Source organism: Elephas maximus, chromosome 9, assembly GCF_024166365.1.
Source record: "Elephas maximus indicus isolate mEleMax1 chromosome 9, mEleMax1 primary haplotype, whole genome shotgun sequence".
Taxonomy (NCBI): Eukaryota; Metazoa; Chordata; class Mammalia; order Proboscidea; family Elephantidae; genus Elephas; species Elephas maximus.
In genome coordinates this window covers 77,559,393-77,585,042 of record NC_064827.1, presented here as the reverse complement: position 1 = coordinate 77,585,042, position 25,650 = coordinate 77,559,393, and the positions used below count along the sequence as shown (strand labels likewise).

Genomic DNA, 25,650 nt, shown 5'->3' with positions numbered 1-25,650 from the left:
CATTCGGAGCACAGTGGCCCCTTATACCCCTCCACTCCACTCCACAGCAGTAGTTAAAGCAAACACAGGCCCTTCACTGCCCCGTCAGTTACACCTTCCCCCCAAAATTACACAAACTTTGAAAGATTTTTCTGAGAAGATGGATGCTTCAGGAGACTTGAGGTCAAGGCTAGGCTGTTTAAAGTATATTATTAACAAATAAACATTTACTGCAAAAAAAGAAAAACCCTATAGGCCACCGGGGAACCAAATCATGTTGGTTTTGGCATCAAATGACAGGAGACATTTATGACATGAATGGAGAACACCAGCCAGTCGATGAAATGGCAAACGTCTGCCACTTTGCTTCCTCTGCCTTCGTGAATCAACTTTTTCAAATATGGTTTTCAGCCTTACCTCCTCGCCACCACCACCTCCCCACTCCTGACTGCAGTGGCAATAAATATATGTAATTTTGGTTTTGCTCTCTGCTGCCATCAGCACAGAATCTGGGGGTTGAAGAGGGCCAGAGGAGCTTCCGGCTGGGTCAGCCAGAGAGAAAAGGGCCTTGGGTCCTCCTGTACTGTACCGCCAAGGGACTGACAGCTCACATGCGCTCCTTGGATGAGTGGACCATCCCTCCCTTCCTCCCTCCCTGAAGCTGAGGCCTGACTGTGGCATCCAACAAATTGGAAGTTATAATTCATGTCACTGAGTGTATCCTCCATCCCTCAGCCTCACTGATGCCAAAGTAGGGCTGGGTTTCCTACTTTCTGTCCTTTTATTTTTAAAAACCCCACAGCCACAGGATAAAGGAAGCTCCCTGGGAAGCCCTGCCAGCTTGCCATGGGCCAACACCTCACAAGGCCACATAGCCTGGGCCAGAGGATCCTTCACACCTTCTGGTCTGGTGTTTTTCCACCTTTTAAACTTCATCTTCCTTCTGAGAAACATACAGATTCTTGGATCTCTTGCCCCACTCCCCCCACTTTTGAATCTCACTGTCAGCCTCAAAGATGTTGGTTGAGCCTCATTTTCTTTCATCTGAATCACAAAAACAAGAAGCATTAACAGTTTTCCAAATATGAAATTATATTATTGAATTTGCTTTCCCAAGCTATACACCGGCCCTGGAGATTTAAACTGTCCCCCAGTGGATGTATCACTGCTCTGAAGCAGCCTCTACTCCCAGACCCACTCTCCCAGGAGAAACAGACCAGCACACCAGGCCCACCCTGCCGCCTGCCCTTCCTGATGATGCACTGTTGGAATTTGTTCTCCCCCACACAATCAGAAGTTTTTTCATGTTTCTGGGGGTACAGGAGATGATAGTGGAGCCCGTGGAGAATGAAACATTTACTAAAGCCCCTCCAGGTGCCAAGTGCCCTGTGTAATCATCGCAACCACCCCCAGTTTGCTGACGGAGCGCCTAGGGCTCAGACACCGGCAGCTACTTGGTTAAGATCACACAGCCACTGAGTGGTGGGGTTGGGCGGCAACCAGGTCTAATTCATCACCTAAAGCTCTTTTCATGGATGATGGGGGCAGGGACCTCACCGTGTCCTACCCAGGCAAAGGGAACAGTTCCCCCAGGGATGCCTTTCATCCAGATCCCTGCAGAGAGGGACTAAAGGCAAGTCCAGCCTGCCAGCCCTACCTGAGGCAAGGAATCTGTGGGGAGTCCGGCTGTATGTCTTGGGAGACAAGGCATCCCCTGCCATGCTGATGGTGATAATAGCAACACAATAATTTCTAGAGTATTAACAACATGCCAGGCAAGATGCCAGGTGCTTTGGAGTACCTTATCTTGAATCCTTGTAAGAATGCTTTACTCCAGGTGGGCATGTCCCCATTTTAGAGAAGTGGCTCAGGTAGGTGCCAGGGCTTTGTGGTCCCTAAGTATGAGTCCTTCTTTACCCAATGGATGGGGCAGGAGAAAGCTGAGAATTACCAGTCACATACCCTAGAAGAGATCCGCAGAGCCTGCTTCCCCCATGTGAGAAAAATCCGGCAAGCAAATCAGGCCACACCATCCCGGAGCCTGGGGAATACAGGGTGAGCTAGGAGGCAGCTGTGAATAATGCCTCCGTTCAGCCGCAAGCGACTACAGCGTCAGGAAGGCCTTTGCTTAACCTCCTGCCAGCAGCCAAGGTGCTGGAGTTAAACAGAGAGGTGCTCTCTGCCGGGCCACAGAGTCCCCAGACCTGGGCAGCAGAGTGAGCCATGCAGCCCTGGGCCCCCATGAATGTCACTGCAGCTTTTTGTGTGAGGCAAATGCGGGCTCCTCCACACACAGCCTTGTTTCCAGGACAGGACCTATACCCTAGGCTGTGGGCAGGGATGTCCAGTGGGGGCCATGCCAGCTGGGGTGCCCAATGGGGGAAGAGGTGCTGCCAGTAGTGGGCACCCTACAGTAAGACCTATGGGAGGCCTCCCAAGCTGGGATAAGTAAGCTGGGATAAGTAGCCTCCAAAAAAGGCCCGAGCTGATTCTGCGCCACACCCGCACTCTGCCAGCGCTTGGAGGAGAGGTAAGCCTCCCACGAAGCCCCTTCCCAGTTTAAATGCTTCCAAGGAAAGAGATGCGCTGGGAAGAGCCAGACTGGGCCACTGGAGTAACCGCCAGCAGGGGGAAAAATTACCCCAGTACTTAGGCTGCTTTTTATGAAACCCATATCCTCACTGCTCCCCATCTGCCGAGGTGGGTGCATCCTACCTGGGCAGGCAAGCCCAAAGGGACCCTCGTGGGCTCCGCGGAGGCACTTAACGCTGTGCTGCCGGAGGTGAGGCCGCCCCGGCAGGCCCGGTTCTCGGAACCGTGCCCTCAAGTCCCAGCCGCCACGGTGGGAGCACAGCCGGGCAGGAGCCCCGAATCTTTCCTGCACACAGGCTCCCGCTCACGTACCAACGAGTCTCGGGTCGCCAGACTTGGGAGCTGTATTACAAGCGATTAGACTCCATTTTGTGACAGATTTTTGGACTCTCTCACAGACCCTCCTCCCTTCTGGAGCCTCCTTCAGGAATTCGCCACCTCCTCAGGACAGAAACCCTTTCCAGACGAGAGATAGAGGGCAAGACAAGAGAGTTACATAATTCTATTTGGCCAATACGCCGAGAAAAAAAAAAAATTTGAGGGGGTTCTGTTGTCATTTTTTTTCCTCCTTGTGCTCTAGGGTGGAGGAAGGAGAGAGGTGTTCGCGATTTTGCGTTTGGAGGCCGCGTTTTCTCCGGGTTTCTAACTGGGTTTTCTGTCCGAAATAGCGCTCAGTTTGCCGAGGGGCGGGAGTCTCTGGGCACAGGAGGAGAATGATCCGAAGCTTTCTGAAGAAGGAGCCCCCCCGCCCCGCCATCACAAGCACCGAGAAAAAAACGAGATCTTTTGAGTTACGCATGGAAATGCCCAACCGCCGCGGCTCGCTCTCTGCTTTGCCGGTCTAGGACATGCCGGCGGATTTATCAAATGCTATTAAATGTGCCCCAACGTCAATTAATCACCCCCGTCGTACGTAAAATAACTCTGTCTGTCTGGGTCCCCGGGATCTTTGGGAACAAATCGAAAGAAGGACTAGACGCTTAGTAATAAAGGCAATGTCTTTCTAAGGATCGAGCCCGGCAGCTCCACGCCAGGCGAGAACACATTTTTCAAAAGTTTTTTTTTTTTTTTTTGAGGCGGGGGGAGTGTTAATTTCCCAACACCGCTGACGCAAAGTCTCGAAAAAAATCAAGCCACGTTTCTGTGCCCACTTGCCTAGATTCTCGTCTGAAAAGCATTTATGCATAAATGCAGTAAATATGTGACTGTGATTCCCCAAGAAAAAAATAAATCGTGAAATATATTTTTAGTGAAAAATAATTTATTGTGTAAAGAACATTGCCTCCCAGTCAGCTCCTGCCTGCCTCGCTGCGCTGGCTGTCCCAGCAAAAGGGCGGTGTGAGACTGCCAGGGTCCCCGGATTGTCTTGGTAACAACCCCCCCACCCCCCCACGCAGGCCCGGCCAGACCCGCCTGGTGCAGATACCTAATTGGCGTTATTCGAGGAAAGAGGGGGTGAGGCAGGAAGAGAGGATGTGAGCCACCAGAATAATGCCCGCCTGGAGGCTTAAGTCCCGAAGGACCCAAAGTCAGCACACTGGGATTTGTCCTTCGCCAAAATTCTCTTGAAAACACACCCTGCCTGCACTGAAAAGCAGACTCTTAGGCGACTTTCTTTCCTTATTCTTTTAAAAACAAATATACTTTCCACAAAGCAGTCGCAAGTGTTTAATTGTTTTGTAAAATGAGGGGGTTGGCCAGCTCATCTCTAAGGCAACATCCAGCTCAAATTCTGTGATTTTATGGTTCTGTGCCTCGCAGAACCAGGGGGCATCTTTTCCCAAGTTAAAGAGAAGCTTCATAAATGACTACAGGGCGGAAAATGTATACAAGGGGTTGGAAAGAGTCTTTCAACACGTTAAAAAAAATTTTTTTTTAACTGCACAAATAAGTCTGAGACCCAATTCCAGTTCCTGTGGCCTCCTGCTCCCATGTGTTGAGTCCTCAAGGGGGGTGGCAGAGCTGGGTGGGAAGTGGCACCAACAGATCCTCGCTCAGGGTCCGATAAGCAGAGCAGGGCAAGGGTGAGTGGGGGTTAGTGGTCCTTTGAGGGGGAGCTCCCTGTGCCTGCTCAAAGCCCCCAACCCCTTCTACTCCAAAATATTTTCCCCATTTTATTTTTGGTGCTCTATGGCTTTTTTTTTTTTTTTTTATGGCAGGCTGCAGCCGAGCTGACCGGCGGCCTCAACCTCTCTCCTGGAACTTGAATCATATCAGTCCCGGACACAGCACAAACCCCGACCAATGGTACCATGCCTAAATGTGGGGTGCTCCAGGCAGAGGGGAGGCCTCAGCTGGGGTCTAGGACCAGCAAAAGACCTAACCCTCTGAAAAAAAAAAAAAAAACCTTCTGAAATGGACCCTCATTTCTACCCCCAAAGCCTCCAGCCAGTAGGAAAAGCAAGGCCCCCAATGCAGCTCCTGCCCCCAGTTCTTGCTAGGCCCCCAGATCAGGGGAGCACAGCCAGGCTAGGCTCTACCACAGGACTCAGTGAGACTTTCTGAGCAGAACCCAGTGCCTTCTCTAGGGCTTCTACCTGCAGTCCCACTATTCCTAGGCCTTAACCAAGCAGCTGGGGAGGTGGAGATGGAGCACCGTGGTTGCTCCACTTTCCACCAGGCCCTGGGTTTGTGAATAGTCCCTGGGCCAAGCAGGTAGGCTGCACTCACCACTAGGCGCCAGCAGTCTAGCCTTTCCCCAGAGGCTTGGGCACACACCACTCCCTCTAAGCCCTGAAACTCCTGAGCAGTTTGCCTACCCTGCAGCCCTATCGAAGTGGATTTTCAGGGCTACACTTAAAAGTTCTCACAGGTACCCACTCGTCTCTGTATTGTCACTCTGAGGATCCCTACACCCCTCTTTCGGCCATTGCTCCTTACTACCTTCCTCTCAATTGCACTGCCAGCCACAAAACCCAGCAGGTCAATAGCAAAAGCCACGACCTATGTTTTTTTCTGTTCTCCAGTCCCCTGCCATACAAACCCATAGTCGCAACTAAAAACAAAATTCAGCAAGTAGGGCACGACCCACACTGTCTGGACTCAACCCTGAGGCCTGGGTTGTACCAAGGCAGATCTGGCCACTCCCAACCCCCCAACACTCCTCACTGTAAGATAGGAGGCCTGCTAGGGAAGGCTGACACGGTTCTCCACCCCATGGAAGCCTCAGAATGCAGCGTGATGTCTTTTGAGGTCCTTTTCCTATACTCTTTTTTGGGCTCCTCCAGACAATGAAAATTACAAGTGTAAAATTTCCACATGGAACAGTTTGAAGGGAATGGATACTCTTCTCTCTTCCCATATACTGTTTTCTCACCATCAGGGACTAAAAGTGCGTCAGGAAGGCTGGTGGGACAGGGGTCTTCCCCACAGCTCAGGCCAGTTCAGCGTGCGCGCTCCCGCGCGCGCGCGCGCGCACACACACACACACACACACACACTCTCCACTCTACCCTCCTGCTGCAGGAATCTCAAGCCCATAGGAACCAGCCCTTCAGCTGGGGAAGCACACAGCCAGGGCCTGGCTCCCTAAAAGGCCCTGTTTTCGTTTGGAAATCAATTCTTGGTCCCCAATTCCGGCCTTAGTGGCCTCAAATCCTGGCCCAGGACTGCTGTATCATCCCCCGCTTGGCCCAGGGCCTTGTCCTGCGCCCCAACTCAGCGGTCCACTGTAGGTTTTCAGGCCAATGGATGGGACCTAGGAACCTGACTGGAGGCTCCCGGCCACCCCACTAGCACGGGCAGGACTGGAAAGGTACGCCTCAGCCCCGACACGCGCAGCCCGCGGAGCGGCTGGGCCCAGCGGCTAGAAGAGCAGGCGACCAGGCGGGCCAGGCCCGGCCGGGCCAGGCAGGGGGGGTGGTCGGGCTCAAGTGCCGGGCCGCGGCGGGGAAGGAGGAGAGGCGCTTACTGTTGGTAGTCTTGTTTGCAGTACAGTTTCCGATCCCGGAAGTAGCAGCTGGTGGTGAGGGCTTGCTGACACGCCGCGCACTGCAAACACTCCTCGTGCCAGGACGACTCGTTGACTCGCATCAGGAAGCGGTCGGAGATGGGCCGCTGGCAGCCCTCGCAGACGGCGGGATGCGGGCAGTCGGAGCCTGCAGCGCACAGGGCGAGAGCCGGGTCGTCAGCGCCTCCCGGTCCGGCCCGCCCCGGCCCCGGCGTCTCGGTGGTGCGGTGCCCACAGCCCGGGCTCCGAAGGCGAGGGCAGCCCGGGAGCGCCGCCCGCGCTCCCCCGCCGCCGCGCCAGGGGCTGGGCAGCCCCGGTTAGTTCGTCTCAGTCTCAGGCTCCAGAGGGGAGAGGCCGCGGGCCGCAAGGCTTGCCTAGGCACTGCCCTCTCTCCTTCTCTGGAGGTTCTCAATACAAATGAGAGCGAGCACGGCGCGGGGTCGCCAACTGGGACCGAGAGAGGCGAGGTGGGGCTGGGGTGCCCACTGGTTGACACACCCTACGGTGGCGTTCCTGATCTGCTGTCCCCCATCTCCCCAAAATCTTTGGTTTGGGTGTCCCAAGGGACATTTTTCTCTCAGAAGCCCCCCTCCTTCCCTAGGTGACCTGACATCTCTCCCACGCTCGCCAAAGTGAAGGCTTGGTCTTCCATCAACCCTATGACCCGCCTCCTACACGCGCTTGGAGTTGTAGCTCTAGAACCTAGGCCCACTGAGGATGGTGGGTGGCAGCTGGAGCTGTCGCGTCCTCCCTCCTCCTGGCTGGTATCCCTGGACATCTCTGCTTGTCTAGGCTGCCTGTTGTCCCTCTGGTGATCACCCCAAGAGTTCTGTTTCTATGTTCTCCTCCATCCTCATGCCCTGCAAACCCATATCCTTTATCCGTGGGTCCACATGCGTGTATCCACCGCGAGATGACGCCCCTGTCCCCTGCCCATGACCATTCTGGTGGCCCGGCTCCGCACTCACCCAGCAGCACCCCTAGAGTGGCGGGCCCGGGGCGCAGGGCGTGCTCCTCCATTTTGATGCCGTCCAACATCTTGGCGCAGTCCGTTTGCCCGCGGGGGAAGCACCTCTCCAGCGATTCGGGACCTGTTGCTATATCCATGGGGCGCAGGGCGCGCTGCGGACCCGCTGGCCGGGCTGCGCCCGCCCGCCCGCTCGCCCCGCCGCGGCCCGGGAGCCGGGGAGGCGCGGCCCCGGCGGGGCTTTGGGGCTGCTGCTGGGGCCGCCGGCTGCCCCCAGCGAGCGTGTAGCAGCGCCCTGGCCCCGGGCCCCGGCGTCGTGCGGGCGGGCCGGGGCGGCTGCAGCCCGCGCCGCGCTCTCCCGGGCACTTGCAGCCACGCGCGCCGGCTCCTCTGTCACCTGCTTGTCAGTCCCGGAGCCCGGTTGCGGCGGCGGCGGCGGACCGAGCCGCGGGGAGGAGGCGGCCGCGGCGGTGGCGGTGGCGGCGACGGCGGGCGGGGGAGGGGGCGGGGGTGCAGGGGTGGCCCCGCGGGCTGGGGGGGCGCGGGCGGCGCAGCGGGGTCCCGGGCGGGGCGCAGCGGGCCGCGGGGCTCCGGGCGCGCTCCCTGCACTACTCCAGTGCCATGGTGCGTCCGACGAGTCGCTCCGTTTAGAGCCGGGGCTGGCGGCGGAAGGATACTCCAGCCGGGAGCCGCCTCACCCCTCCTCAAACTTCCTGACATTTGAACTCATTGGTGCGCCTCGTATCCCTGCGCCGGGATGAGCCGGCAGCTCCACGTCAAATAGTGCCGTCGCCGCCCCCCCGCGGGAGGATTCCCCGCGCCCCCAGCCAGCGCCCCGCGCCGGGCCCGGCCGGGAGAACTAGCCCCCGCGCCCCAGCCAGTCCCGACGCCCCGTTGGCCCCTCGCAGAAGTTTGAGTCGCCTTCGAAACAAATCCCTCTGTCCCACCCCCCTGGAAAAATTGATTTGGGAGTTGGGGAACGAAGGCTTTCCTTTTTCTCTCTTGCCTTCTTTATTATTAATATTTTGTAAAGATCCAGCGATAAAAGGAGCGGCGCTGAGCCGGGCCAGACTACATGGACTGCTGAGAGCCCAACGACTCCGTCAGGGAACTGCGCCGGCCGGGAGTGCCCGCCCGGGGACCCCGACTGTCGGCCGAGGTAGGTCGCACGGGATCAAGTTGGTGTCCTCGGGGCGGCGGCGACTGCCCGGGGTCGACTTGCTCCGCAGAGAGGGCTGGCTCCGGGAACAGAGGGTCGAGGGGCCCGCAAGAGGGGAGGCTCTTGTCCGGGCGGGACTCACTAAAGGAGGCCCTGTCCAGGGAGAGGGGACTTGGGCCCCGGGTTTAGGGTGAAGGGGCCTGGGAAAGCTTTAGGTCTGACAGAGATTGGGTAGAGGGTGAGCCGAAGCGGGGTTTGGGGCCTCAGGATCGAAAATAGGGGGACATTTTGCGGGGGAGAAGGGCCAGGCCCAAGTTCAGATGACAGACAGTTCGGAGAACGACTGGGGCAGGCAGAGGAGCTCCCGGGCAGGAGACTGGGATGGGGGCAGTGGGTGAAAGTTAGGCCTCGCAGGGTTTGGAGTGATGGGCGCGGGTAGGCGGTGGTGGCCCCAGGGTCCGGGGCTAAAGGCCCGGGACGCCCTGTGTTCGGCCGCACGCAGGAAACTGGATTGGCCGCTGAGATCGGCGCCCTCTGGCAGATGAGAGATCTGGTCAGGGGTCGATAGGCCGCTCTGGGCAGGGGCAGCACCCAAGTCAGCATGGGCAAAGTGAGCCTCAGCCACCAAAAGCGAGAGGAACGCGAGGCGGAGCGGCCAACTCCCGCGCCAGCCGGGCCTGACACCCACCGGGCCTGGCAACGGCTCCTGGTGCCAAAGGCAACGTCCGGCTCTCCGTGTCGGGCCGCAGACCACAGCTCCCGGGCCCGCTGCGTCTGCAGCCGCGGGGGCCTCACGGAGGCACGGCTCGCCACAGAGCCGGAGACGGGGTAGGGTAAGGGGGATGTTGCCTCCGGGCCGGCGTGGACCGATCCTTCGAGCCTCTGCGGGGCGGCCCCGGCCCCTCCCGGAGCAGAGCAGCGGCGCGGCACCGGGCGGGGGCGGAGGGCATGGGGGGCGGGTCCCCTGACCCCACTGGAGGCGAGAGGGCGGATCGGATTTGAAGCCTGCGGGAGCCTGGGTCAGAAGTGGTCCCCTGTGCTGCGGGGCCCCGCTGAGGGGCCCGGCATTATGGGGGATTAGAGTCTCCCTTCACTCCCCAGTACCTAGGTGTGTGTGCCGGTGGGTATCTGTGTGTGGCTGTGCGTGTCGGTGCTCCCGCCTCCAAGGCTCTCGCGTTCGTGTGACTAGCGTCTCTGTGCCTCACGTACTATTTTTGTGTCTGCGACTTTCTGGGTTCCCAGTGTGTGTCTCCGCGAATCGGTGTCTGATTCCTCTGCCTTCTTGTGTAGGTATCTGGGTATGAATCTGCGGATCCTTGCATACGTCTGTATCGTCTGTGTTTTTATATGTCTTTGTGTGTGCGTGTCCTTGTGTGTCTGTGCCACTCTCTTTGTGGGTGTATCAGTCTTTGTGTGTCTCTCAGCCTCTCTATTGTGCCTGAGATCCTTTTCTATATGTATGTCTTTCCGTGTCACCTTTGTGTGTCTGCGCGTTTATTTCCCAGTTTTTCAATGATTCTCTGTGTTCGCGTGTCTCCGAGAGTTTTTTTTTTTTTTTTTTGGTGGCTTTGTGTCTCTGTGTAGTTCTCCCGTGTCTTTGTGTGTAGATGAGGGTATGTGGAGTTTCTCTCACACGTCCTTGGCCTTCCTTCCTAGTCCAGGCCTGGAAGTCCTAGGCCTTGAGCCCCCAAGGTGGGGACTAGGCCTGGGCCACCTTCTTTGGGCATCTGGGGTCGGGGCGCCGCAATTACCGGCAGAGACCCGGCGGGCCAAGGTCGGGCGGGCAGAGCGGGGGAGGCTCGGAGCCAGGCTCTGGGCCCGCGGACGGACCGGGCGTATTCTGCCCTCTGCTGGCCGCGCTGCGTACCTGCATAAGCTGGCGGGCGACTGCGTGTAGGTGAGAGGGTCCTGGTTCCAAGCCAAGACCCTCGCCCTCTCCCCTAGGGCGCACTTGGGAATCTTTCCCGATACTGGCCCTGTAGACTAAACCCAGGCCCCCAACTCCTGGCGCAGTGCAGCTTTTCCTCTTTTCCCCTGTTTCTCAATCCCTCCCCTTACCACCCTCGTCTCATCCTGGGTTGAATGAGGGCCCCTCTGGCCTGACCCTCAGACTTCTTTGACCCTCGGGCTGGCTCTAGGGCAGAGTATGGACCGCGGACTGTGCCCAGAATCATGTTCCCGGGCCCGACCGGAGGCCAGGTCTCAGGGCAGGAGGACGCGCCGTCGGCCCCCGCTGGTCTCCCGTCACGACCAGCACCACGAGGGCGAACGTCCGGCTCAGAGCCGCCCGCGACTGCCGAGGTGCCGGAGGTGCCGACGCAGTCCTTCCGCGGACGCTAGGGCTGGTTTCCCTCCCTCGTTTGGGGTGGGGCTGCTCAGTTCACAAACTTCGAGTCCCCTCTCTGGGTCTTCGCTGCTTAGCGTCCATTCATCGCCATCCCCCACCCTTACCTTCGGGTCACCCGGTTGGTCCTGCTGCCTGCCCCTGCACGTTGCTCCATTTCCCCGGATCCTGTCCTGCTAGCTGAGTCGGCCTATCCCGGGTCCTTGCACGCAGACGCTCAGAGGCCCCGGGTCTCTCCCTAGCACAAACAGAGCTCTCGCATTCCCGAATTCTTCGCCTTCTGGAGCAGTGAGGGCTGGACGGAGGAACAGGGGCCGAGGTCGGGAGCTGGTTCTGCGTGCAGGCGGCGAGTGACACCTTGCTTGGCGGGATCGCAGCTGGGCACCATCGGGTAAGCCCTCTGCGCGCTCCCCTGCTCCCAGGCGGTCCCCTGGCCTAGTCCGGATTCAGGACGCCGGGCGGCCGCCCGCACTGGTGCGCTCCGCCGAATCCCGGGTCGTCTCCTGCTCGGACTTAAGCGGCAGAAATAGCTTCGGATTTTCTCCACCTGAGGAAAGACTGACGCGATGGTTCGGAACCGCTCGGGTAGAAGCAAGAAGGGAGAAGGAAGCTCCAGGGCAGGGATCTCTGTTCCTCCAAAGTCGTTCGTATGCCCCCTCCTCTACTGAGCCCTGCTTTAGCCTCCCCTTTCTCCTCCGCTTAGGGCTTGCACCCCAGCCTCCCTCCCCGCGTGCTGTCCACCCTCCACGATCACAGCCCTATGAACTCCCCTCCCCAAACCCTGTCCGTCCTACCCCGGGTCGATCTGGACCGTTTTGTGCTTCTGACCAGAGCAGATACACTGGGGCCCCCTCCCTGGCTCCCAACCCCAGCAGGAGGCGCGGATCCGGGGCGGGGGTGGAACACAGGGCACTTCCCTGCTCGGTTCAGTGGAGCCAGAGGTCGCTAACGAATTGCTGCGTGGATCGACTCTGCCCCGGAGCCGAGACCGCCAGAGCCCTCAGGTCCGTCCCACGCGATGCCGGCGCCACTGACCCGCAAAGTTGCGATCCTCGCTCGGATCCACCGGAAGCGGCCAGACTGACCCAGTGCAGCTTCGAGCTGTGGCCTGGCTGGGGGCTGCTGTCCGTGGTCGGGGACCTGGGAGGACCATGCAGGCTCCGGAAGGGACTGGGGACGCTCAGAGGCAGCTTTGGCAAAGGCTCAGAGTCAGGGACTCCGGAATCAACCGTGACCATGCGCTCCCTTCTGCCCACCCCAGCGGGGCTTAACCCCAGGACACATGGGTGAAACCGTCAGGCCCCTTCCCTTAGAGGAGAGATGGAAGTGTGAGACAATCATGCAGTTACATGGCCACCTTCCCACAGCCCAGTGAAAAATGTTTGTGTTCCTCTCCCTGGGGAGAGCTCACAGCTACTCTGAAGAGGGGGAGGGCCCAGAGAGAGGAGTGACTGGGGAGGGGTCCTCGCTGGGGTCTCTCCGACTAAGGGCTGGGACCTGGTTCTCGCTCTGTCATCTGGGATTTTCTAGGCTGATGGGAGAGGGGTGGCAGGGGACAGGATTTCAGGTAGTTTGCTGGTGAGTGTGTGTGTGTGGCTCTGAGGCTGTGTGCTAGTGTGTGCCTGTGTGGGAGAAAACTCAGCAAATGCCCTCTGTCCTTCCTCCAGCCCAGCCTCAGCCTCAACCAGCAGGTGGGGTCTCTGGCCATAGATCCACGACTTTTCAGCACAAGGTTTGGATCATCAGTCACGGAATTCAGGGTCAGGACATCTGGCTCCCTCAAAGCAAAAGGCTGCCATCAGCTGCCATCATCAGAGAGGGAGGATGTCCTGGCTGGGTAGCTAGGGGCCGAAGTCTCCCGCTAGGCAGGCAGTAGTTAGGAGTGGGCAAGAGCCAGGTTTGGGAAGTCACCCAGATATGGTTCAGGATCTGGCTGTGGGATCTTGGGAAAGTCCTGCCTTCTCTGCATCTCAGCTTATTTGTCTGTACAATGGGCATAATAATAGCATCTATCCCCTGGAGTTGTTGAGAGAATGAAATGTAAGTGTTCACCACAGTGCCTAGCACATAGCTGTTGGTGTTGTTAGGTGCCATTGAGTTGATTTTCAACTCAGAGAGACCCCATGTGCAGATCTATAAATATTTGATAAATACTTGGATTTGGGGAATTTACAACTGCTCCTCCTCCTCCAACCAGGACCTGAAGGAAAATAGGCAGACTCATCCTGAGCTTAGCCATGCACTTTCCTTCAGGGCAAGTGAAACTCAGATCTAGGTTTCTATGGGCTGAATATAGGAGACCCTCAAGGCAGTGCCCAGATGTCCAGCATGGGCAGCTTCCAGGCTTCTCCATTTGCCCTGGGTCTGTCATTGCATCGAAACTGATAACGTGGGACTCTCAGGGTGTCATTCACGTATATATGTATTATGTATGTGCATTGTCATGTATAGTCCTACATATATATAGACATGTATGTATAGTCATATATGTACGTATATATCGTTAAACCCGTTGCCGTCGAGTCGATTCCAACTATAAAAATAAAAAAAAAGTATAAAAATTCTGTCCCAAAGAAGCTTTAGATTTTTTTGCCAAATGGATGGGCTGGGTTATTTCAGCAGCACATCTAGAACCAGGGGCTTCCGCAATGAAGACCTAAGCCAGGAGAACAAAAAGAAGGCCAAGGACCATATTTGGAGCTATAAAAACCCTGTTAGGACACTAAGAATAACTCACAGAAAGACATTTTATATGAATTAGACACAAATTCACAAAAGCAAGAAAGTTTATTGGCCTCTACCCTACAGGTCCATGGCCGAGGGGTGGGAGGCTGGGCGTGGTGCTGGGGCCACTACCAGTCCTATTTGATCTTTATCTTTAATCCACTTCAAAACACTGGAGCTTGTAGGAGCTGGAGGTTTGCCCCTTCCTGCAATTATTTGGTCTCTAGTAAAGTTTTTATGAGTGTCTGTGCAAATACATGCATTTGGTGTACATTTGTTCTGGCTAGTGCTGCTTTGTGTAGGAGGTGTGTGTGTGTGTGTCTTCTGTTGGACCTTGGAAAAGAAAAGAATGAGAATGAAAAGAAAAATAAAGCCAAGCTCTCAGGATGAGTCAGGAGGTGGAGCTGGGGCAGCTTCACTGCTGACCACCACTCCTTTGATGTCTGGGGTTGGTGGGCACTGGGGATGCTGCCAGTTGACTTTCCAGCCTATGAGTTTGCTGCATGGGATTGCTCAGAGCTGGAAGATGGGCTTGGTGAAATCTGGATTCTAGGAAAGCTTTTTATTGAAACAAAACTGTCTTTCTTTGTGTATGTGGTAAAAATAAACACAACAAAACATTCACCAATTCAACAATTTCTACATATATAATTCAGTGACATTGATTATATCCTTTATGTTGCACAACCATTATCACTATCATTTTCCAAGTTATTCCACCACCATTTGCATAAACTCAACATCCCCTAAGCAAAAACTTCCCTTTTCCTCCTTCCTCCCACCCCTAGTTATTGTTGTTATTGGTAGGTGCTATCCAGTCTATTTCAACTCATAGCAACCTCACCTGACAGAGTAGAATTGCCCCATAAGGTTTCCTAGGCTGTGATCTTTATGGTGGGTTGGGTTAATCTTTATGGGAGGAGCCTTGATGGTACAGCATTTAAAGCGATTGGATGCTAACCGAAAGGTGTGAGGTTTGAATCCACCAGCTGCTCGGTGGGAGAAAGATGTAGCGGTCTGCTCCCATAAAGATTTACAGCCTTGGAAAACCTGTGGGGTAGTTTTACTCTGTCCTGTAGGGTCACTATGAGTTGGAATTAACAGCCGTGAGTTTGTTTCATTTGTGTTTTTGGGTAAGCTTTACGGGAGCAGATGACCACATCTTTCTCCTGTGGAACTGCTGGGTAGGTTCAACTGCCAACCTTTAGGTTAGCAGCCAAGTGCTTAACCATTGCACCACTAGGGCTCTTTCCCACCCCTGGTAACCATTAATAATCTTTGGTTTCTATATGCATGCTTATTTCATATAAGTAAGCCTGCAGTGTTTGTCCTTTTGGTACTGACTTATTTCACTCAGCGTAATGTTTTCAAGGTTCATCCATGTTGTGACATGCATCAGGACTTCATTTCTCTTTATGGCTGTGTAACATTTCATTGTGTGAATATACCACACTTTGTTTATCCATTATCTGTTGATGGACCTTTCTGTTGTTTCCACATTTTGGCTACTGTGAAAAGTGCTGCAGTGGACATTAATGTACAGGTTTTTGTTTGCATTGCTGCTTTCACTTCTTCTGGGTATATACCTAGGATTGGGATTGCTGGGTCATATGGTAATCCTATGTTTGAATTTTTGAGGAACCACCTGTTTTCCACAGTGGCTGCACCATTTTATACTTTCACCAGCAATGAATGAGGGTTTCTTCCAGTTTCTCCACAACCTCGACAACACCTATTGTTTTCCATTTAAAAACTTTTTTTTTTTTTAAATCATTGCCATTCTAATGGGTGGAAGGTGGTATCTCAGTGTGGTTTTGATTTGCACTCTACCTGCCTTTTGATTACTGCCCTCTGGGTATTCTTGGCGAAGTGAAATGAATAATGAATAAGGGTGATATATATTTTTTAAGAGGGTGGGGGTCATTTTATCATTTAGGAAAGAATTTGAGCTTAGCAGAATCTGGCTGAGAGGCAGCGGTGAACAGAGAAGTAGCTGCCCGGCCTTCTCCCAGCAAGACAGCCAAGGCAGAGCAGGAGCTGTGCTCCTCCTGTGTGGCTCAGGAAGAAGAAATGTTGCCCACCACAACCTGTTCCCTAAGGGTGAAAAGCAGTCCAGTCCTGGATGTCAGGAGCTGAGAGCACATACGTCCTTGTCCCAGGTCCCCAACAGATGACCCAGAGTCAGGATGCAGCCTGTATGTGTGTTCTGTTTGGCCACACTGTCTCTCTTCCAAGTACTGAACCTTGAAGTATTTGTTCTAAAAGCATCTTAAGTAACCTTTCAGTTGAAATATAATACACATGGTGACCCCTGGCGACCCTGTGTATTACAGAGTAGAACTGCTCCATAGGGTTTTCTTGGCCGTAACCTTTTTTTTTTTTTCAGGGTGTATCTTTAAAAAAAAACGGCACTGGGGTTTTTTTTTTTTTAAATCTTTTTAAAAAAAATTTTTTATTGTGCTTTAAGTGAAAGTTCACAAATCATGTCAGTCTCTTATACAAAAGCCTATACATATCTTGCTACTTAGTCATAGCTGCTGTCCCCCTAATGAGACAGCATACTCCTCCTCTCTATTCTGTATTCCCCAGGTCCATTCAACCAGCTCCTGTCCCCCTCTGCCTTCCCATCTCACCTCCAGACAGGAGTCACCCACATAGTATCATGTGCCTGCTTGAGCCAAGAAGCTCAGTCCTCACCAGTATCATTTCCCATGTTATAGTCCAATCCAATACCAGCCTGAAGAGTTGGCTTTGGGAATGGTTCCAGTCTTGGGCTAACAAAGGGACCAGGGACCATGACCTCTGCAGTCCCTCCAGTCTCAGTCAGACCACCAAGTCTGGTCCCTCTACAAGAATTTGAGAACTGCATCCCACTGTTCACCCGCTCCATCAGGGATTCTCTGTTGTGTTCCCTGTCATGGCAGTCATTGGTGGTAGCTGGGCACCATCTAGTTCTTCAGGTCTCAGGCTGATGTAGTCTCTGGTTTATGTGGCCCTTTGTGTCTCTTGGGCTCATCTTTACCTTGTGTCTTTGGTGTCCTTCCTTCTCCTTTGCTCCAGGTGGGCTGAGACCAATTGATGTACCTTAGATGGCTGTTTGCTAGCATTTAAGACCCCAGATGCTTGGCTGTAATCTCAATGGAAGCAGATCACCAGGCCTTTTCTTCTGTGGTACTGCTGCGTGGTCCGCTCTACAGCAAAAACAAATAATATACATATGGAAAAGTGCACAGAGCATAAACATACAAAGGGGACACACCTTTATCACCAATACCGACATCGATAGAGAATCTTTAGGGCTCCCCAGAATTCCACCTCAAGCTGCTCTAGGCACTACCTACCTAAAGAAACCGCTACCCTGATTTCTTTTACTCTAGAGACTTCTGCCTGTTTTCAAATCTTATATAAATGGAATCATACAGTATATACTCCTCACCATACTTTAATCATGAGATTTTACATGAAAATCTGGAGTTTTTTCCTGAAGAATCAGAGGATCTGAAAATCTTGGATTCTCATTCCTACAGGGTATTGATAATCTGAAGCTGAGTAGTGGACCCCAGATGGGACATGAGCTATTCAGTTTGCCAGGGGGCATTTGTGTTGGTAACTCCTGCTGTCAACCTATGGCTTTTCCCCTGATATTCAATCCCTCCCCTAAAGGAGTCACTATATGAACACTCTGGAAGTGCATCCAAAATCTTCTCTCATCCCAGTCCCTCCATCTGCATCCAGTGCCCTATGAAGAAGAGGTCAGGAGACATTTAAACGGGAGAGGAAATTAGCTCCTCAGAAAGGGGTAGTGACTTGCCTGGGGTCACACTGCATTGCAAGGGGAAAACCCTGGATTCAAACCCAGGTTGGCTTGACTCCAAACCCCAAGCTCTTGTCACCTCCCTGCATGGTTCCCCTGGGCATCCAGGCCCAGGTGTGAACAATCCCCTCTTGCCTCCTTCCAGCAGGGAGGAAGCTGGACTTTTTCCAAAGGAAACGCTGGCAAACACAAAACCCAAAACAGAAAACAGGGCAGGGATGGTTCCCAGGCCTTGGCTGCCTAACCTTGGGTGGTGCAAGTCTAGTCTGGGAAGGATTGGTCTGAACTGGTGCAGCCTTTCCAGATGCACCAAGGGAGGGCGGCATCATGCCATTCACTGAGCAGCCACCACATGCCAAGTGCTTTGTGTATGTCACTCCTGAATACTCACATGCCTGTGAGGAAGGCATTATTATTTAGCCCCACATTACAGATGAGAAAACCGAGGTTCAGAGAGGTCAAATGTCTTGCCTTAGGCCACAAGCATATGAGTAGCTGAGCTGGGTTTTGAATGCATGAAGCAGGACTTCGATGCCTTTGCTCTGTGCCACGCTAACCTCATTCTTCTTCTTGGCTCAGCCCTCTTATCTGAGCCTCCTCCACTTTCCTGTTGTGATAGAGGTGAGGCCAGTTGCTTCCTCTTGGAAGTTCAGGCATTCTGGAGTCTGTCTGGCCTGGGTTGAGTCTTGGTGGTCCTCATGGCCTTGGTTTTCTCATCTGGGAAGTGGGGATGATAATACTTTCCATTACTATTTGGAAGTTCAACAAGGTCTGTGGAGTCTTGAATCTGGAAGAATTGGCAGTGGCTTGCTAGAAAGGGCAGGGGTTGACTTGATGTGCAAAGGTCCTGAGGCAGAAAGAACTTGATCCACTGGAAGCCAGCGTGGCTGTACTGGAGCTAGGATCTGGCTACAGGTAAGGGAAGAAACCTGATCACAGGGCTTTGCAGGTCATGATGAGGAGTGTGGGCTTGACCCAGAGGGCAGTAGGGAGCCAAGGCAGGGCTTAAACAACACAGTGCTGTGGTCAAATTTGTTATTTTAGGAAGGTCCCTCTGGTTTCAGTGAGGAGATTAGGTTGGAGGGAGTGAGACCATAGGTGGGAAGCCAAGTGAGAAGGCCTTTGGGTTTCAATATCCTTTTTGTATGGAATGAGGTTGGGCAGTCCGCAGAGCAGACCTTATCCTCCAATTTCCCATAGAGGTTGTATTTCCAGATCTGGGGTTTCATATTACACAGTTATTCTTTCTGGAATGTGTCCCTGGAGCAACCCTGCTGGACCCTCTATGGAAGGAGGGGCTCTTCTGAGCACAAGATGCACATTTATGCAAAAAAGTACAGCATCTCAACGAAGGGGCTCAGCAGTGTCTGTTCCTGAAATAGCCCAGCAACCAATAGGCAATGCAGTGCCTGGGAGTTGGGATAGACTCCAAACGTTAGTAATAATAATAATAGCAACAACAACAACAATACAAATTAGTCTTTATTGATGACTTACCATACGAGGCCCTGTTGGAAACCTGTGACATCCATGATCTCATAGAATCCTCAAACAAACCTCTGAGGTAGCTGTCGTTGATACTCATAGTGCAGATGAGGAAACTGAGGCTCAGAAGTGGAAAGTACCTTGTACAAGATCACACAGCTGCTGAGTGGCAGAGCCAGGCCAGTAGCCACTGCCCTACACTGCCACCTGAGGATGCTGGGTGGCCTCAGAAGGGTGATGAGCTGGGCTTATTGTTTAGCTCTATGGGGTCTGGACAACCCTGTAACTGTTCCCAGTGCATAGAAAAGCCAGAAAATCTCATCACTGCATCTTCGCCTCCGACCTATGCTCCAGCCCATGCAATCTGGTTGGCAGACTTATTCTCCCTGGAAGAGCTTGGTAATTCAGGCTTTTCCAAGGTCAGGAAAAGCTCCAAGTTTAGAATCCTCCTCATGGCCTCTTAAGGCTCCACTTGGCCTGGCCCGTGTCCACTTCCCTGTCTGCATTTCTACCTCTCTCCCCTTCGCACACTACACCACTCACCAAGCATTTTGGCCTTATTTCAGCTTCTCAAGCAGCTCATACTCTCTCTTACCTCAGTGCTCTGAACAGGCTCTTCCCTTTGCCTGGAAGACCCTTTCCACTCCATTTTTCTGGTTTACTCCTATTCATCCTGTCTGTCTCAATTTAAACATCACCTCCTCTCAGAAGCCTTCCTTCATATCCCATACTACCTTAGGTCTCCTGCTTCTATGTTTTCAGCAACCTATATTTCTCCTTCATGGTGTGATCGAAATATCTGCTCCCACAACCCCTGCCCCTTGCAGTCTCAGGGTAAACCCAGGAAAGATTAGGAGGGAGTGATTAGGAAAGCTCTTAATTGTCACAGCAATGGAAAGGGGTCTATAAAGTAACCTAAGATGGGTGAGGACAAGTACTCTTGAAATATAACATAGTCCATATTATCCTGGCTCAGTGGTGGTGATATACCTTCCCTATGCAAACCTGCTGAAGACTCGAGGCAAGAAATAATGTCTTAACCTGTAAGATAAGTCTAATTGCTTATATTGAATGATCAACACTTTGCCCACCTTTGCTGCCCCTTCACATGACATTCCCCTTCCCTTCTATCCAGGAGCACTGAGAATGGGGGAGGAGAAAGCTTTGACTCACAACCCATGCTGGAGAAGGTGCAAATGAAGACTTGGGGCTTGCTAGATTCTAGAGGAGGGTGGAGTGGTCCAGGAAAACAGAGACAGCAGGGTCTTGGGGGTGGGGAATGGAAGAGGTGAGGAGAGGACAAGCTGCTCCCTGGGACTCTTAATCACAGTCAAAGAGGCGGCTCCTGGGGGCATTGTGATGATCTCATGTGGTGCAAGAGGATAAAAGGGTGTGACCAGGAGCCTGGCCTCCATCATAATAACCCGGTGAATTCTGGGAACTCTCAGGATTCCACCCCCAAAGCCTCATCCGGTGAGTTACCCATGAGTGGAGCCCTACAGGCTAGCTTCTCATCAAGTGGGCTCACTGTGGGGACAACTGGAAAGACACAGGCTGAGGGGACCCTGCAAAATGAAAACTGTATTTTTGCAATGTTGGGGTCCTGGAGCAATTTTGAAAATCGATTTTCAACCATTTTTTGAATAGTTCATTCCTTTAAAATAAAAGGATATTAAGAAGCACACACAGAGGAGATGGCCGAAGATGGCAGCTTAGGCATACCATGCTGTCCCCTTATAGCAAAGACCTGAGAAATCAAGCGAAACAGATATAATTGATGTCTTAGACATCTGGTGCTGCTGTAACAGAAATACCACAAGTGGGTGGCTTTAACAAAGATGAATTTCTTTCCTCACAGTAAAGTAGGCTAGAAGTCCAAAATCAGGGTGTCGGCTCCAGGTGAAGGCTTTCTCTCTCTGTCAGCTCTGGAAGAAGGTCCTTGTCCTCAATCTTCCCTGGTCGAGGAGCTTCTCAGGTGCAGGGACCCTGGGTCCAAAGGATGCGCTCTACTCCCAGGGCTGCTTCCTTGGTGGTATGAGGTCCCCAGTTCTCTGCTTGCTTACCTTTCGTTTTATCTCTTAAGACATAAAAGGTGGTGTAGGCCACACCCCAGAGAAATTCCGTTTACATTGGATCAGGGAGGTGACCTGGTAAGGGTGTTACAATCCCACCCTAATCCCATAAAATTACAGCCACAAAATGGAGGACAACCACAGAATACTGGGAATCAGGGCCTAACCAAGTTAGTACATTTTGAGAGGGCCATAATTCGATCCATGACAATTGACAATCTTGGAACCCTGAGTATCAAACCAAAGTATGAAGAATTAGATTGAACACTGAATGGAAGGAGAAACTGAATGAAAACAATGAATGAGGAAATTTATGGCTCATACCTGCCCGGCCAGCCAGCCTAGTGTAGTGAGGCCATCTTGAGACAAAGCAAGCAGCGTTCCTGGTGAAGAACACAGGAAGGCAACTACATGAAATTCCTAGTAGAAGAAAGAGATACTGTGTAGACAAACCCATAGTTAAGCAAGGCACTATCTGCACCTCTGCCCAACAATGAGCAGGAGATCCTAGTGCCCTTATCCAATGTCCACCTGGCTGCAACATCACACATCTCACACCCAGACAGTTCCTGTAGGCTGAATGTACATGCACTGAAACCCCATGATCCCCCACCGCCTACTGAAATGCCAATTCATGCATGCACAGAGGGCCTTTCCCGTCCATTTTGGTAGCACTGCTTCACAGTGGCTATGGAGATGTCCTGCCCTGACCTCCAGAGGCTGCACTGTCAGCACCAACCCAGAATGACTGCATGGTCCCACAATGGCTGTGGAGTGATCCTGAGCCTACCCAACACTTATCACCCAACATCAGGGAAACAACCTGCTATCGCACCTCCACTGAATCCTATAAGGGAAGATAGATGAGCTTAACCACAGAGGACTCTCATGTGGGTGTAACCCACCATACCCACTAAAACCAAAACCAAACCAAACCCATTGCTGTTGAGTCGATTCTGACTCATAGCAACCCTATGGGACAAAGTAGAACTGCCCCATAGAGTTTCCAAGGAGCACCTGGTAGATTCGAACTGCTGACCTTTTGGTTAGCAGCTGTAGCACTTAACCACTGTGCCACCATACCCACTAGTGAGAGGAAATCATACCCAGTCAACTGACACCACCAAAGCCAAACATAGATTAGTACCATGGAACAACAACAATTAAAATAATACAAAGGAAGAAAGACATTCTAAAGAGAAAAAGAAGAAACAAAGCTCCTGATATATCACAAGACAAAAAACATACAATCAATAAAGAAACATGTAAATAAATAAGTTAACACCTTAATGCTTCGGAGACGGCAGGCAATAACAAACTATATGAAGAAATAGGATAAGATGGCTCAAACAAGTGAGAAAAATAAAGTGACAGAAAAACTTCCAGAGGAAGAAATGATAATAGAACTACCTGATAAGGAATTCAGAAAGCTTATATTTAGGGTCCTCAAAGAGATCAAGGAAAGCACATAAAAAGCCCTAGAAGAATTCAGGAAAAAAACACAAGAACAAAATGATAAACTCAATAGACAAATAGAAACCATGTTGTTTTTATGCGGTGCCATCGAGTCAGTTCTAACTCATAACAACCTTATGAACAACAGAACAAAACACTGCCAGTCCTGAGCCATCTTCACAATCGTTGTTATGCTTAAGCCCATTGTTTTAGCCACTGTGTTGATCCATCTCCATTGAGGGTCTTCCTTTTTTATACTGACCCTCTATTTTACAAGCATGATGTCCTTCTCCAGGGACTGATCCCTCCTGATAACATGTCCAAAGTATGTGAGACAAAGTCTCAGTATACTTGCTTCTAATGAGCATTCTGGCTGTACTTCTTCCAAGACAGATTTATTCGTTCTTCTGGCAGTGCATGGTATGTTCAATATTCTTCACCAATGCCATAATTCGAAGGCACCAATTCTTCAGTCTTCCTTATTCATTGTCCAGCTTTCACAAGCATTTGAGGCATTTGAAAACATCATGGCATGTGTCAGGTACATCTTAGTCCTTAAAGTGGCATCTTTCCTTTTTAACACTTTAAAGAGGTCTTTTGCAGCAGATTTGCTCAATGCAATGTGTTGTTTGATTTCTTTTATTTAAATTTTTAAAATTGTACTTTAGGTGAAGGTTTACAGAGCAAACTAGTTTCTCATTAAACAATTAATACACATATTGTTTTGCGACATTGGTTGCCAACCCCACAACATGTCAACACTCTCCCCTTTTTGACCTTGGGTTCCCCATTACCAGCTTTCCTGTCCCATCCTGCCTTTTCATCCCTGCCCCTAAGCTGGCATGGCCATTTAGTCTTGTTTTGTTTTATGGACCTGTCTAATCTTTGGTTGAAGGGTGAATCTCAGGAGTGACTTCAGTACTGAGTTAAAAGGCTGTTCAGAGGCCATAACCTTGGAGTTTCTCCAGTCTCTTGTCAGACCAGTAAGTCTGATCTTTTTTGTGTGTGAGTTAGAATTTTATTCTACATTTTTCTCCAGCTCTGTCCAGGACCCTCTCTTGTGATCTGTGTCAGAGCAGTTGGTGGTGGTAGCCAGGCACCACCTGGTTGTGCTGGACTCAGTCTGGTGAAAGCTGTGGTAGTTGTGGTCATTTGATTTCTTGACTGCTGCTTCCATGAGCATTGATTGTGGATCCAAGTAAAATGAAATCCTAGACAACTTCAATATTTTCTGTTTATCATGATGTTGCTTATTGGTCCAGTTGTGAGGAGTTTTGTTTTCTTTATGTTGAAGTGTAATCCATACTGAAGGCTGTAGTCTTTGATTATCACCAGTAAATGCTTCAAGTCCTCTTTACTTTCAGGAAGCAAGGTTGTGTCATCTGCACATGGCAGGTTGTTAATAAGTCTTCCTGCAATCCTGATGCTGCGTTCTTCTTTATATAGTCCAGCTTCTTGGATGATTTGCTCAGCATACAGATTGAAAAAGTATTGTGAAAGGATACACCCCGGATGCTCACCTTTCTTGACTTTAAGCCATGCAGCATCCCCTCGTTCTGTTCACACGACTGCCTCTTGGTCTAAGTACAGGTTCCTCATGAGTACAATTAAACATTCTGGAATTCCCATTCTTCACAATGTTATCCATAATTTGTTATGATTCACACTGTTGAATGCCTTTGCGTGGTCAATAAAACACAGGTAAACATCTTTCTGGTATTCTCTGCTTTCAGCCAGGATCCATCTGACACCAGCAGTGATATCCTTTGTTCCATGTCCTCTTCTGAATCCAGCTTGAATTTTTGGCAGTTCCCATACAAAAGCAAGAACTAGAAACTCAGAAGATTAACAATAAAGTATCAGAACTAGATAACTCTATGGAAAGACACAGGAGTAGAATTGAATCAATGGAAGAAAGAATCAGGAAAATAGAGGACAAATCCCTTGATACTGATTTGTTTGAGGAACAATCAGAAAAAAGAATGGTGAAAAATAAATAAAGTCTAAGAGTTATATGAGACACCATCAAGAGGAATAATTTATGTGTAATAGGAATACCAGAAGAGGAGGAAAAAAGAAGCACAGAGAGAATTTTTGAAAATATATTGGCAAAAAACTGCCCAAATATCATGAAAGATGAGAAAGTTTCCATCCAAGAAGCTCGATGAGCCCCACACAGGATAGGCCCCAAAAGAAATTCAACAAGACATATCATAATCAAACTTTCCAAAACCAAAGACAAAGAAAGAATTCTGAGAGCAGCTCATAAAAAATGAAATATCAATTACAAAGGGGTACCGATAAGACTAAGCACTGATTTCTTATCAGAAACTATGCAGGGAAGAAGGCAATGGAATGACATATATAAAATCCTGAAAGAAAAGAATTGCCAACAGAGAATCATATATCTAGAAAAATTGTCTTTCAAAAATATGACACAAACTAAGACATTCCCAGATAACAGAATTAAGGGAATTTGTAAAAGCCAGAAATATTAAAGGGAGTCCTTTGCCAGAGAACCAACAACATCTGACGACAACCTGAGATAAAGACACACAACAGCATCACCCAGATACCAGCCCAGATAAAAACTTTACGAAAGAAAAATAAAGCTGTAAAACTGATTACAGGGAACCCGAGATCTGAAGCTGTAAACAATGACAACTTTGAAACAAAAATGGGGAATAAACAGTGTAGTTATAGAACTTCCATATGGAGAGGAAGTCAAGGCAATGTCAAGATATAACAGACTGTTTTAAACTTAGGAGGGTAAAGGTAAACTTCAGGGCAACCACCAAGAAAATTAATAAATGTACTCACCAAAATAAAGAAGAAAATAAAAAATTTATGTTATCAATACATTTGAAGCCTGTCATTTTACCCTTCCACTCCCAGATTTTCCCTCTCTGCCTTGAGGTAATCACTATCCTAAGGTTGGTATATATCATTCCCATTTATGTTTTTACATTTTTACTACATGTATACATTCATAAGCAATGTAGAGTATGTGTATGTGTATTTTAAATTCATGCCCATTAATCACCAGAATGGCTGAAATTTAAAAGTCTAATAATACCAAGTGTGCATAGGATGTGGAATGACTAGAACTT

General features: G+C 51.1%; 2 protein-coding genes across 10 annotated transcripts in view; one reads left to right on the top strand and one right to left on the bottom strand.

Annotated features, from left to right (window-relative positions):
- LMX1B (LIM homeobox transcription factor 1 beta) overlaps positions 1–7,692 on the bottom strand; it is an 87,815-nt gene extending 80,123 nt beyond the window's left edge. For all 3 annotated transcript variants that reach the window (XM_049896263.1, XM_049896261.1, XM_049896262.1), the window contains exons 1-2: positions 7,489–7,692; positions 6,482–6,668 (exon numbers count right to left, since the gene is read on the bottom strand). In XM_049896263.1, the coding sequence (XP_049752220.1) occupies positions 6,482–6,668; positions 7,489–7,627 (326 nt within the window). In that variant the 5' untranslated portion in view covers positions 7,628–7,692. The remainder of the gene's footprint in view (positions 1–6,481; positions 6,669–7,488) is intronic.
- A 553-nt stretch (positions 7,693–8,245) lies between these two features.
- On the top strand, positions 8,246–13,575 carry LOC126083240 (uncharacterized). 7 transcript variants are annotated; one of them, XM_049896740.1, is made up of 5 exons: positions 8,246–9,474; positions 10,785–10,956; positions 11,233–11,381; positions 11,548–11,994; positions 12,658–13,575. In XM_049896740.1, the coding sequence occupies exons 1-5, from the start codon at positions 9,248–9,250 to the stop codon at positions 12,698–12,700; spliced, it is 1,038 nt and encodes a 345-aa protein (XP_049752697.1). In that variant the 5' UTR covers positions 8,246–9,247; the 3' UTR covers positions 12,701–13,575. The 7 variants fall into 7 exon arrangements, with proteins under 7 accessions (XP_049752697.1, XP_049752695.1, XP_049752696.1 ...); XM_049896738.1 differs by having other exon boundaries at positions 8,246–8,646; positions 9,149–9,474; positions 11,548–13,570; XM_049896739.1 differs by having other exon boundaries at positions 11,548–13,570.
- Positions 13,576–25,650: the final 12,075 nt, after the last annotated feature.

Excerpts from the sequence above, each read along its gene's own strand:
- LOC126083240 (XM_049896738.1), top strand. The coding sequence starts at position 9,248 with ATGGGCAAAGTGAGCCTCAGCCACCAAAAGCGAGAGGAACGCGAGGCG. Across the intron at positions 10,957-11,232 it reads CGACTGCCGAGGTGCCGGAG|CACAAACAGAGCTCTCGCAT; the intron begins GTGCCGACGCAG and ends GTCTCTCCCTAG. Across the intron at positions 11,382-11,547 it reads TCGCAGCTGGGCACCATCGG|ACTGACGCGATGGTTCGGAA; the intron begins GTAAGCCCTCTG and ends ACCTGAGGAAAG.